This window comes from Oryctolagus cuniculus, chromosome 3 (assembly GCF_964237555.1).
Source record: "Oryctolagus cuniculus chromosome 3, mOryCun1.1, whole genome shotgun sequence".
NCBI classification, from domain to species: Eukaryota; Metazoa; Chordata; class Mammalia; order Lagomorpha; family Leporidae; genus Oryctolagus; species Oryctolagus cuniculus.
Genome location: NC_091434.1, coordinates 1,758,420 through 1,771,573, shown reverse-complemented (window position 1 = coordinate 1,771,573; position 13,154 = coordinate 1,758,420). Strand labels below are relative to the sequence as shown.

The following is a 13,154-nucleotide window of genomic DNA, read 5'->3' as shown; positions in this document are numbered from 1 at the left end:
CGACCACCTCTCCCAGGCCAGATCCGCTGCTGTGGCGCTGCCCAGAGCCGAGGCCCTGTGGGTGCGCCCGCGGGAGAGGCAGCTAGCAGACTCTGCGGCCAGGACCGCACATCTCCAAGCCACCATAGGCTGCACGCTGGCGTCGCCACTCCGGGGTACCGACTGCTGGGGAGAACATCCCCCAGAGCCAGGCCCCAGGAAGAGGGCCACCGGCCACGCAGGGCCAGCGCGGGGAGCAGGCCAGGCCAAGGGCTCCCCGGCCCGCGTTCCACTTCCATAAAAAGGCCCGGCCCGCCCTTGATCACGCGGCTCGCCCAACAGCCCCGCTCCAGCCCCGGCCTAATTGAGCCCCGGTCACCTGGGAATAGGTTCAAAGGCATCGAAGCCGTAAACCACCTCCAGACCCGGAGCCAGAGCGGCCTGGCGAACAAAGGGCCAGGAACCACTTCAAACGCGCTCGCGCTCTGCGTCCAGATGGCGCGGGGCCGGGGTCCGCGGTGTTGCCCACCGAGGCCAGGCCCCGCTCTCCCGCCGCCCTGCGCCCGCGGGCGCCCAGCGCCGGGAGAGCTCCAGGGCGTTCTCGGTGCGCGGCAGGCCGAGAGGAGCCGGGAGGACGCGGCGGGGCAAGGCGGCGCCCCGGGCACTGGGCGCTCCCGCAGAGGCTCGCTGCGGCGCCCGGCTTTAACAGCACTTCAATGGACAGCTGGGGACAGGCGTCGGGGCAGGCACTCCCCAGGCAGCGGGCGCGGGAAGCGGGCCCCATCGCGCGGGGTGGCCGGGACGGGCGGTGCGCGAGTGGAGACGGGCGTCTCCGGACCGCACCGAGTGTCCACACGCGCTCCAGCCTCAGGCCCGAGTGTGCGCCCTCCCGGGGCCAGCGAAGGCGCACTCGGGACTGGGTGCTCCCAGAGAGGTTCCAGGTCGCGTCCTCACCTCCGGGGAGCGCATCTGGCTTCGGAATGCCTCCTGCACCCGGCCAGAGACTCAGCGGCCCGGCGCGGCCCCCTCTCCCTGGGGAGGCGGAGACAAAGCCAGGCCCGGTCGGGCGTGGGCTCCGAGCGGCCCGCGGCGAGGGCGCGGGCGGCGCGCGAGGACCGCGTCTTGGGGCGATGCGGGCCGCGGCCGGGGCCGCCGGAGAGGCAAAACTGAAAGTGGCGCGCCGGGCTGGGGGGGGGGGGGAGTGGGGGGACTGGGGCGGCCGGCGCAGGCCCTGGAGCGCGCTCGCCCTGCCCCCCGGCCGCGGCGGCCAATCAGCGCGCCGCCCTCGCTCCTGACAACTATTTAGCGGCCCAGCCCGGCTAGAGTTTCCAAAAAAGTTAAAATAACTTCCTCTCCCCGGGAGACCTCGGTTTTGCACCGGCCGGCCTCGCAACCAGAGCCCCAGCAGCAACCCCGCGAGCGCGCGCACGGCGCCCCGGCGCCCCCAGCCCCACGCGCGCCGCGCGGGCGCCATGGAGGAGGGCTCCAGCTCGCCCGTGTCCCCCGTGGACAGCCTGGGCACCAGCGAGGAGGAGCTGGAGCGGCAGCCCAAGCGCTTCGGCCGGAAGCGGCGCTACAGTAAGAAGTCGAGCGAGGAGGGCAGCCCGACCCCGGGCAAGCGCGGGAAGAAAGGCAGCCCGAGCGCGCAGTCCTTCGAGGAGCTGCAGAGCCAGCGCATCCTGGCCAACGTGCGTGAGCGCCAGCGCACGCAGTCGCTCAACGAGGCCTTCGCCGCGCTGCGCAAGATCATCCCCACGCTGCCGTCGGACAAGCTGAGCAAGATCCAGACTCTCAAGCTGGCCGCCAGATACATAGACTTCCTCTACCAGGTCCTGCAGAGCGACGAGATGGACAATAAGATGACCAGCTGCAGCTACGTGGCCCACGAGCGCCTAAGCTACGCCTTCTCCGTGTGGCGCATGGAGGGCGCGTGGTCCATGTCCGCCTCGCACTAGCGCCGCGCCTCCCGCCTCCGGACCCGCGCGCCTGGGTAGGTGTGTGTGCGCGCGCGCGACGGGGCCTCCGGGGCCGCGGCGGCGTGGATGGGGGGCGGTTGGGAGTTCCCGGGGCGCCCCGCAGGCCTCTGGCCGACTTCTGTGCCGGGGACGGTGGTGAAGCCCCTTTGGCGCGGTCCGAACGCGCTGTCGACAAACGGTCTCTTGTTCCACTCGTGGGTGGCCGTGGCGGGGAGGTGGCACTAGGGAGAAACCACCCGGGACCGCCCTGGGGCAGCAAGACAGGGACTCCGGCTCTGTGCTTCCCTCGCCGCGGAGGTCGCCTGGGAAGTTGCTCCAGACCGCGTTCCCCGCGCGACGCTCCTGCAGGGAAACCCGACCCGCGCCGTGGGTGCTCCGCCGTCGGGGTTTGCCTGGGGAGCGCGGGGGGACCGTGCCCTGTGTCGGCGGCGCCGGGGCCAGAGCAGCCGCTGAGCCGGGGGCTGCCCCGCGCCAAGGGCGCAGAGACTGCGGCTCGGAGCCTGTGGCTGTCAGCGGTCGGCGGGAGAGGACCCGGAGTTGACCGCTCGGGCAGCCTCGAACCTGGAGCGCCTGGGTCGGGTCCAGCTCCACAAGCGAGCGCGGGCGTCGGGGTCCGGGAACGGAGGCCTTGCGTGTGCAAGGCAGGGCGCGGGGCGCGGGCGCCGGAGCCGCGGTGGGAGCAGCCGCAGCCGTGCGGGCCGGCGGAGGGGCGCGCGCCGCCGGTGGGGAGGCCGGGGAAGGCTTGAGGTCCCGGCGCGGCTCGCCGCTTTGTGGGCGCCTGCGCGCTGGAGGGCTCCGGGCCAGCCGGCCTCCCTGACCGGGCCCCGGTGCCCGCACGCTCGGGCCGGGGCCACGGAGGGCTGCGCTAACACAGGTGCATTTAGCTTTTGCGTCCCTGCAAATTCTTTCTGATGAAATCTCCCCCTAAAATCATGTCCGTTTTATAGCTTTTTTTTAAAAAGCATTTTGAACAGAGAGGAGCTTGTGGGACTCGTCTCTTGTCTTTCACAAACAGATGGGAAGTGTCTCAATCACATATTTCTCTAGAAAGAAAGTTTGGGTTGGCTGCGGGGTGAGCGCTGCAGCGGGTAATAGATGGGTTCGGGGTTTGCTGCCTGAATTATGAGCCTCTGCGACTTCCTCGGGCTTGCACGCCGTGCCACGCTCGGCTGAGGAGGAATGTCGTCTTTTTTAAACACACACACACAGCTTTGTTTAAGGGAAGTGCCAACACAACGATCCTCAGAAAATTAGTGAAAACAAATCCCAGGGCGCAGGAATGAGAAGGAACCTCTAAGCTTCATTGCACAGCGGCCGCACTGCTTGCAGCAGACCTCGCCGTAAGTCACACGGCAGAGAGTGTAAAATACAGGCAGCGTGCGTCATGAGTACGTGAAGGGACCGAGAGCTCGCTTCAGAAAATCCCTGAAAGCCAAGGGCGAGCTGCTCGGGAAGCAAGCGTCCATCCGGGGTCCCGGTTCTGGTTTGTATTTTTACTGTGCTTGGATCATCGGTGCGTCGCAGAAGCCGGCTTCTTGGAGTAGACGCTGCCTGTTAGGTGCACACCCCTGGCTCCTTCCCTTTGCAGCCCCTGCGCGTGAACGCAGTCACAGGGAGGTTGTTTCCTGAAAACACTGCCAGGGGACTGTGGTGTTTGCAACTCCTCTGAGAGGGGCCGCTGCTGTGTGTCAGCAGAGACGTGGACACGGCGCAGGAGCTCCCGCGATGCGGAAGAGCCGGGTACCCGAGCCGCTCGCGTGGTGCTTCCCGGCAGGGAGAAGCCCCGCACACAGTGAGCCCCTGGCTCTGGACGGCCGCTCTGGCCTGAGATCTGGACACGCAATCAGACAACGGATCAGGTGTCTGCACACGGACAGCTGTGTCCCTCTGTTCGGTGCACGTAGGAGGCAGAGCCACGCGTGGTCTGGTCCTTTAAGGCGTTGCGGTGTGCTCGGCTCTGCTCCGGGTAGAAAGCCCCCACTGCCGCCGCCCAGCCCTGTGAGCCCCGCACCCCCCACCCCCTTCTTGGGAGTGTTCCCCTGCCCTGTGGTCTGCAGAGAAAATTAACTTCCTGTGGGAGAGAAATGCAGAGCCCAGAGCTTCTGATGGTCGCGGGGCAGAGAGCAAAGCCGAGCTACCTGGGGTTAAGGAGCGTTCTGTTGCAGACGCGCGAGCGGGATGGGGTGCAGGGGCCGGTTCCCGGCCACCTAGACGTCCCGTGGTGATCCCTCCTGGCCCGGGGAGGCCTGGCTGCCCGGCAGGCCGGCTGGGGGCCGGGGGGCCTGGGCGTGGCCTCTGAGGTCTTTTGCAATGTAGCTCTTGACGGAGGTTTTCTGGAAACTCCAGTGTCGGGTCGGGAGCCTGAAGAGCTGCGTTTTATCTTGTTCTGGGTGGAAAAGCTGCGGAGGCCAGGCTCAGAACAACTCCCCAGCAGAGAGCGTGCCCCAGGACTTGGGCTTAAAAGTGAAAAGCAAATGGCTTATAGGGCGCGTGAAGAGGCTGGTTCTCGACGGCTCTCGGGCGTAGTCTCAGGCCCTCCCCTGTGTCCATGGGGCCCCGTGCACGCACGGAGCCCTGGCTGCTGGTGTCTGCCCCTGTGCTGAAGAAAGCAAACCACACACAAGCCGTCCACCAGCAAAGAACGCGCCGCAGGCGGCCAGGAGATGAGCCGGTTACCGAGCCGAGAAACAAAGTCGTAAAGAAGATGGAGCCCGAGTGCTGGGCGCCCGCAGAAGCCAGCCCCTACCCAGCTCTGAGAACAGAAACTGCCTCGGAAGCGTTCCGTGTGGTCCCTCGAGTCCACACGCGAGATGCAAGCACGCAGCGTTCTGCACACGAACACGCACACGCACACGCACACGTGCCTGTGAGGCCTGTGAAGCAGGACCAGGGCCCGGGGCTGGGTCGGCCTCTGGCCACATGGGAGTCTCTGCAAGTGACGGGCACAGCCTCCTGTGGACCCACACTTATCACGAGACACCTTGCATCCTTAAATTTGAAAGAGCAAGTCGCATGAGCAATTATTGCCGCGCTTTGTCCCAGAGCAGTAAACCGAGGCCGCACTTTGGGCAGAGGGCCGCACTGCCCCAGGCCGTGTGCGTGAGCACGGAGCCGCCTGTGGCTGCGAGGTCGGCCGGCCAGAAGCCATTCTCTGTAGCTCCCGCAGCCCGGGAGGGGGCCCAGCCGTTCAGAAAGAGTGTGTCTCTTCCCGTGTATTTTCCACGGACATTTTGGAAACTGCACCCCCCCCCCCGGCAAGGAACCCTGTGTTTGCTTTCAGGAAGTGTGCGGTGGCCATCATCAGACACAGAACTGCCAAGTCCACGGTCCATGGAAGCCGTGGAGAGACCCACGATGCAGGGCCTGGGACATCCACGCCGAGAGGGAGACACCGAGCCTGAACCCAAGCCCAAGTCTCTGCTCGCCCGCACACCTGCCAGTGTAGCCAGGCTGGGTCAAACCGTGCCTCAGCCGGATGCGTGTTTTGGAACGAGGACGGCGCAGTGAGGACGAGATCTTCCTGCTGATGTAAACTGAGGCACGGTGGGCTTGTTCTCTGGGGATGGCTGATGGCTGTCACGCCTCCGGGATCAGACCTGGGAAAGCCAGCACGGGGCTGCGTCCCCAGGCTCCCCCCCGTGTGACAGCCAGTGCCCAGCCCGAGCCACGCGTCAGATGTCACTGCTGGGTCCCCCACAGCTGCACCGCCTTCGGGAGCCGAGCGGCGGTGGCTGGTCGCCTGCTTCCCGTCGTGATCTTGCCCTGTGCCCGGTGGCCAGGGGCAGCCCCCGCAGCCCGGCGTCCCCAGGGGCCCCACGGAGAACGGCACTTTCACTTCTCCAATCCTTTAAGAGTGGGGCAGGAGCCTCCTTCCCTCAGGAGGACGGGCTGCAGCTCAGCGGGGCGTCCCTGAGCAGGTTCAGGGGTTTCCGGGGTGCCCCCAGCATCTGAGCTCCCGCGTGCTGGGGGAGCGGCAGAGGGCTCCCCGTGTGCCTGTGCACTTCTGGGTCTGATATGCGACAGACGGCAATGCTCTGGGGGCTGAGCTTGGTGGAGTGGCCACAGCCGGCGCCCCTCCAGGGTACCAGGCGGGGAGACTGAGGGAGCTCAGGGCTGGGGGCCTCCTGGGGGCCTCGCCGGGGAGGGAAAGGGCCCAGGGTGGCCCTGCCCAAGTGCTCCTTGTACCCAGACCACAGGGCGTGCTGGTCTTCGTGTTACATTCTGAGTCCACCCCTCTCCGGAAGTTTCCAGACGTTCTGGGCAGCTGGGGGAGTGAGGGACAGCTCGGCAGGCACGGCCAGGAGTTGTCTCGGCTCCAGTGCCACGCAGGTCTGCCCGTGCGTGCTGCCGTGGCCTCACTCCGCGAGTCGGAACGCACGCAGGCTCTGGAGAGAAGCAGTTCTTTAAGTAGAGCCCGGGGGTGCGGGGAGCCCCGAGGCCGCTTAGCTGCCCGCAGACGCTCCGGACACGGGTGGAGCAGCGCCTGCGCTCGGCTTCCCTCACCCAGCGCCGCTGGGCAGCGCGGGAGCGCGCGAGGCCGGGGAGCGGCGGGTCACTCCCAGCAAGCTCTGGATGCAGTAAATCTGGTCCTCGCGTGGTTTGCCTTGATGCGTACATAATAAGGCCTTATCACCTCCCGGGACATGCCTAAGTCACCGCGAAGTGTAGGAGCGTGGGGGAGGAGCCGGCTCGCTCTGGTTTCTCGCGGCGAGCACCGCGGTGTCGCCGTGCCCGGGACCCGCATCTTCGCCGAGGATTAACTGTCCTGAAATTTTAAATCGGCGCAGACTGCAGGCAGCATGGTGACGCCGCCGCCCCGTGCTCCCCTCCGGTGTGAGAGGCCGGCAGCCTCGGTGCGCCTCTCTCCCACCCCTCCCCGCCACGCACCCTCACGTGTGCTGAGCTGCCGTTGGTGGGAGCTCACGCTGGGGCCCGTGGGGGAGCAGCCGTCACCGCGGGGGCTCTGGGTGGGCGTTTCTAGGGCTCCAGGCAGCCCAGGTGCGGGGCGACTCCCCCTCCTCCCTGGGCTGTCCTTGCCATTGCTTTCAAGCAGTGTTTTGCCTGCTGTGTCCTAGCGTCCTGCTGTGTCCTAGCGTCCTGCTGTGTCCTAGCGTCCTGCTGTGTCCTAGCGTCCTGCTGTGTCCTAGCGTCCTGCTGTGTGCTGGGCCCTGGTCATTTCTTGGGTGCAAAATGGGCAGTTTCAGTTGTCCCAGTGCTGCACGGGCACTGGGGCCGCCGTGCCAGAGCCAGCTGGCGGGGCTGGTGCTCCGACAGGAGAGACTTATCTCAGCGTGGGTCCGGGACCAGAGCCCAGCGGTGGTGAGGAGCCCGCAGGGTCCGTGCCGCAGGCCGGGTTTTCAGGGTAGCGTTCGCTTCTCCCTGTTTTCCCGGCTGTGACATGACCGCCAGTTCCAAGACCGAGCTTCTCCTAATTAACTAATAAGCAGGAGCTGCCCGCTGCCCCCCCCCGCTCCCCCCGGACGTGGCTGTCACGTGGCACCCTTGCTTGTTTTGTTCAGTTTCGAACAGGAACGACTTCAGCGTTGAGCAATTCCACGGCTCGTGCGTCCCCGGCAGCTCTGTACTGCGTCTCCTCGGGAGCGGCGAAGCCAGGATACGAACGCAGGGAGTGATGGCCGAACAGCGCCACGGGGCACTGGGGGGTGCGGGGCCCCCAGGAGGAAGCAGAGGGTGGCAGGCTTGGGAGAGGACACCGGGCCCTGCACTGCCAGCTCAGGGGACCCGTCCTCTCTTCCCGCCAAGGCCCCCAGAGCCTAGCGGCTGATGGGCACAAGCGCCCTGCCCGCTGTTCCCGAGAGATTACGGCTGAGAGTCCCCCAGGGGCGTCTCAGCTGCGGGGGAGCACCCAGACCCCAGCTGCGTGACCAGCTCCCGTGGGGCCTCGGCCACAGCACTGCCCAGGGTGGCCCTGCCCGAGGCCCTGCTCAGTCACAGGGGCCTCCGAGGCCACAGGAAGCAGAGGCCCCGGGTGGGGTGCGGGCGGAGCCGCCTGCTGGGCCCACGGTGAACTCCCAGGGGTTGGTACTCGGCTGGCCTGGGCTGCTCAGGGAACCGGGCACCGGGGCCGGCACAGCCGCGGCAGAGCTCCGAGGGGCTGCAGATGAGCGGGCGTCTGAGCGCGAGCCGGCGTGGCCAGGGTCAGGACAGGAGGTGGCGGCTCAGCACTGGTTTGCTCCCAGGGCCTCTGTGGCTGGGGGTGCACTCTGTACAGAGACCACGGTCAGAGCCCGTGAGATGCACCTCCAGACAGCTTCCCGCGGGAGATGGCGCCTGGCCAGCGGCCTGGAGGCTTGTGGAGGGCAGGGCGGCCGAGGCACGGCCTTGCCACACGGCCTGGGGGCGCCCCGGGGCCTTCCTGGGGGTCCCCGCAGACGCGCGGCCGGGGACTCTCCCAGCCGAGGCCAGGGTGCTTTTCTGAAGCTCACACGAGCATTGTTTCCCGTCCATTGTGTGATTTCACTTTCTCCGACCCAGAGAGGGAAAGGGGCCGGGTGAGGGGGACAAGAGCGAGGCTGGCGTGCGCTTCCGCTCCCAGGGCTCCGCTCTGCTCGCCCCTGCTCCGTGCTCTCGCGGCGCAGCCATAATTAATCACGGCTGCGCCGCGCCCGGTCTTCGGCTAGGGATGACCAGTGCGACGCTGCGCCATGGGTTTTGCCGTTAATTGAAGCCAGTGTTTCCGGAATAAACCACGTGTGCTCGTTTTCCGCTAATTCGGGAAATTTTCATTAGACAGAGGCCAGAGGCCTGGGGGAGGATCCTGGCCTGTCCAGCTCTTACCCACCACACATGTCCACATACATGTGCAGACACACGTGTATTCCCCCGCATGTGTGTGCACACAGATACACAGAGACACATACGTCCACACATGTGCAGACACATTTGCATGCACACAGGTACATATAGACACACACGTCCACACAAGACACATGGGCACACACATGTACACACATGCAGTCACACTTGAATACACAGACATGAACACAGATACGTACACACATGTACATGCACACACACACAGGCACATGTGCATACACAATGCACTCCCATACATGTGCGTGCACACAGACACATATAGACACATAGGCCAACACATGCACAGATACAGTGCACTCACATGCACAAACACACAGAGATACATACATACACACACGTGCACACACATATAGACACACATGCACAGATTACGTGCACGCATGCATCCCCACACATGCACACACAGAGATGCATATAGACACACATGTCCACATGTGCACACACGCATGCACCCCCCACATGCACATGAACACCCCAAGCAGGTGCCTCACACCGGGGTGCTGCTGCTGCTTTGCCGTCGGGTTTCTGCAGTGGGTCAGTTGCGCCTCTTGAAGCCCCTCCGAGGTGGCCTGAGTTCTCCCACCCTTGAGGAGCATGGCTTCGGAGAGGGTGTGGCCTCCAGGTTCTGCAGGGGCCTCTTCCCCATCAGCACGGGGTCGCCGGCACCTGCCCCGCCCCCTCCGGACTCCCCACTTGGCCCTGTGGCCGCTCGTGCTGCCAGTACCCGAGCCAGAGGCCCTGCCTGTCGCATCGCATCCCCTGCCCTGGGGCCAGCGCTCCACTGGTGTCCCTTCCTGGACTGCCCAGCGCCATCAGTGACACTGGACACCCTGCCCACGCCAGCGCTCCCCGTGGTGCCAGAGCCAGTGGGGCCCTGGCCTCTCTGTGCGCCCACCCAGCCCCTCCCTCGGCACGCCTGCCACCAGGACCCGTGGAGAAGGCAGGCTTCCTGGTGAATCCCACCCCTGCAGCCACGCCCTGGGCAGCCACAGCTGCGTGTGTGGGCCCCTGGTCATGTGGGCCGAGCTGAATGTAGCAAGCGCCAGTGGTACCCAGAAAGGCAACTTTGTGTCGGCTGACGCTTCAGGCTTCTGTGTACAGAATAAGCCGGGAGCCGGTGTTTCCCTGTGGCCGGTGTCCCTCTTAGACACAGCGAGCCTCTAGCCGTGAGTTCCAAGGGCAAAGCGTGGGCAAAAAGTCTGGACTCACAAAAGAAACTCGGAAAGCGTGGAAAGCGTGGCCCTCCGGCGACATTCCGAGAAATCAGAAAGAAGAGAGGCAGCTGCTTCTTGTTGTTAATTCGAAAAAGAAAAGTCAGGTGGTGTCCGGCGCGGAGGAAGGTGTGGGGAGCCTGGCCCTGCCGGCGGAGGAGAGATCTGACGACGGAGGCAGGATTTGGGGCCGGAGTCAGCTTCAAGGGAGCTCCCAGGGGAGCGGGGGCAGAACACACATGCCCCAATCAGTGGCTCCCTGCATGCTGCACGCCGTGTGGCTGCAGTCTGGCAGGGTGAGGGGACTGGCTGTGGCGTGGCACCCACGACTCCCACGTGGGAGAGGCCCAGCGTGTATGTGGACAGGGCGGCCGGCGCCGGGGTCTCTGGGGGACTTGTGGGTGCAGAGTCTTCCTCCCCCGTCCCTGCCTTCTCATCCCCAGGGCATGCGTCCAGAACCACACCCCGCCCCCCCAGGCTCTGATAAACCTGCACCGATAAACTCCGCCCAGTGGACAGGACAGTGACTCACGACAAAACCGGACCGTATGGCAAACGCCGTGACAAGGCTATGTGAGCAGGGCCACCTCTCCGTGGCTGCTCACCTCATCACCCTGCAGCGCTGTTCTCAACCTGTGGGCGCCACGGGGGACGGAAGCCGCGGCCAGGGCAGGCGACTGGTTGTTCTAAGCTCTCTGCCAGGCCTTTGTGTCGCCTTTGCAACCTGGGACACAGACGCCAGTGCTTTGGGAGGCGGGGGGGGGGGGGGGGGGCGGACCCAGGCGAGCTGTCCCTACTGGCACTCCCGGCACACGGCAGAGCTGTGGCCATGCAGCCTCTGGCCCTCGCCGGGATGTGCCCATGGCATTTCTGAAATCTGGTGAGAAAGTGGCTGGCAAGCGTGCTTCGTGTCTTCTGCAGCCCTGGAGACCCCATCAGTAACTCTGGCACAGGCCGGGCCACTCTCGTATCAACACAGCCCGGCTTCACTGGTGACGCAAGCCAGCAGCAGGGGCCGGGGTCTCCATGCTGGGGGACATCTGTGCTGGGTGGGGGCCAGGGTCTCTGTGCTGGGGGAGTGTATCTGTGCCAGCAGCGGGGGCCGGGGTCTCCATGCTGGGGGGGGTGGGTCTGTGCCGGGCGGGGGCCAGGGTCTCTGTGCTGGGGGGGCCAAGGTCTCTGTGCTGGGGTGGGGGGCGTCTGTGCCATCAACGGGGGCTGGGGTCTCTCTGCTGGGGGGTTGCATTTGTACCAGCAGCGGGGGCCGGGGTCTCCGTGCTGGGCGGGGGGGTTTGCGTCTGTGCCAGCAGCGGGGGCTGGGGTCTCTGTGCTGGGGTGGGGGGTGTCTGTGCTGGGCGGGGTCCGAGGTCTCTGTGCTGGGAGGGGTGTCTGTGCCAGCAGCGGGGGCTGGGGTCTCTGTGCTGCAGGAGGAGGGTGTCTGTGCCGGGCGGGGGCCAGGGTCTCTGTGCTGGGGGGTGTGTCTGTGCCAGCAGTGGGGGCTGGGGTCTCTGTGCTGCAGGAGGTGGGTGTCTGTGCCAGGCGCTTGTCACAGGACCGACGTCTGCGTTCCCCCCCGCGATCTCGCTGCACTTGGACTCCAGCTTCCCCTTCCTTGATTTTAAACCACGCCTGTGTCCGTGGGGTGCATTTCCTAATCCGCCACTTCAGGTGGGTGCCGCGGTGGAGCTCAGCCCCAGCTGGGGGCGGGTGCGTGCACTTCCGGGCGCCCGTGTCCCACCTGGCAGGAGATGGCACCAGGGCTGAGGGGAGGTTGGCGCCAGGTGCCGCAGCAGCTGCTGTCGGGGGAGCCCCGGCGGCGCCTCCCCGGGCCCGAGGCTCCCTCAGAGTCTCAGCCGCAATCCGGTTTCTGTTAGGCCTGACTTCTTCTGCACCCTGGCCGGCGTTTGACGCATATTTCTGGCAAATTGTGGGACCTCACTTGCCAGATGACCGAGCGCTCGCAGGGCGCTGACCGACATCCTTGTGAGTTTCCATCACGGGAGTGGCCGTGGGGCGCCGGGGTGGGGGGGCGCGCTCCCCTCTGCTCACTGGGCCTGGGTGCCCGCCGGGAGCCCACACACGCCTTTGGCTGCAGCGCCATCAAGAAACAAGAGGTTAACGGCCCGGCCTGGTCCCCGCACGGGCCTCCTGCATGAATCAGAGCCGACTGGGAGCAGGAGTGACTCAGAGCACGGCTTTGTGTCTCTGGCTGTGCAAATAAACAGAGCAGGGAGGTTTGAATGGGACGCGCCCAGAACGCAGGGTGGGGGCGGCTGCCAGCTCCAAGGCGCAGCTCAGCCTGGGGAAGGGACAGCCGGCGAGGGGCAGCTGGGCCCAGCAGGGACCAAGACTGGGTGGCCAGGGGTGAGAGGCTCGGGCCCGGGGGGCGCAGCTGCTGCTGGGGCAGGGGGAGCAGGGGGATGCGCCACCCTGGGGTCCACCTGCCCTGGCGCCCACGCGGCCTGGCCTGTCCAGACCCACGAGCAGCCCCGAGCTGGACGCACTGCCCCGTTCCTCCCCTCAGCTCCTGGGAAGCATCCGTGGGGGACGTCCCCTTCTCCGAGTGCCTGTGCTGGCTCCTTGGGTCCCACCCCCACGCCCCCAGGATTCATCGAGGACGGGAAGGTTCCAGAAGGCCTGCAGGGTGCAGCCTGGGACTGGGAGCAGGATGTGTCACTGCCGCACCCTGCAGGCGCCAGCCCTTCCGCGCCCCCACGCTGCCCAGCCAGCCCAGTGTTGGTCCTGAGCCTGGTCCAGCCACTGCCCCTGCCCTGCCGCTGCCCCAGGCTGACCTGGCTGTTGGATGGGGTGGGCGCGCGTTGGAGCTGGGAGCTGTCCTCAAGCTTTGCTCTGGCTCAGGGGCCTGGCTGCCCCTCGCTGACTGCCCAGAAGGCCGTGGCTGGAGCAGTGCCACCAGGCTCTGCCGCGGAACCGTGTGGTCCCAATGCGGGTGGGGCAGCTGCCGCTCCAGGCTGTCAGATGGGAGGGGCTGCAAAGAGGGAGAGAGGGGCTTGGGGGATTCCAGCGCAGGCCAGCAGGGCAGGTACTTGGGGGTTCGTCTGGATCTGGGTTGGGGTGGTCTTATTTCTCCTGCCCTCAGCACACATGTGTGCACACACGCACCCAGCAGTAAAATGCTCCACTCCCACCC

The 13,154-nt window shown here is 66.1% G+C and overlaps 1 protein-coding gene across 1 annotated transcript in view; it reads left to right on the top strand.

The window, feature by feature from the left end:
• The first annotated feature begins 1,324 nt into the window (after window positions 1–1,324).
• Window positions 1,325–13,154, top strand: part of TWIST2 (twist family bHLH transcription factor 2) — a 39,229-nt gene continuing 27,399 nt past the window's right edge. The window contains exon 1 of the mRNA XM_070071476.1: window positions 1,325–1,969. Coding sequence (XP_069927577.1) covers window positions 1,452–1,934 — 483 coding nt within the window. The 5' untranslated portion in view covers window positions 1,325–1,451 and the 3' untranslated portion in view covers window positions 1,935–1,969. The remainder of the gene's footprint in view (window positions 1,970–13,154) is intronic.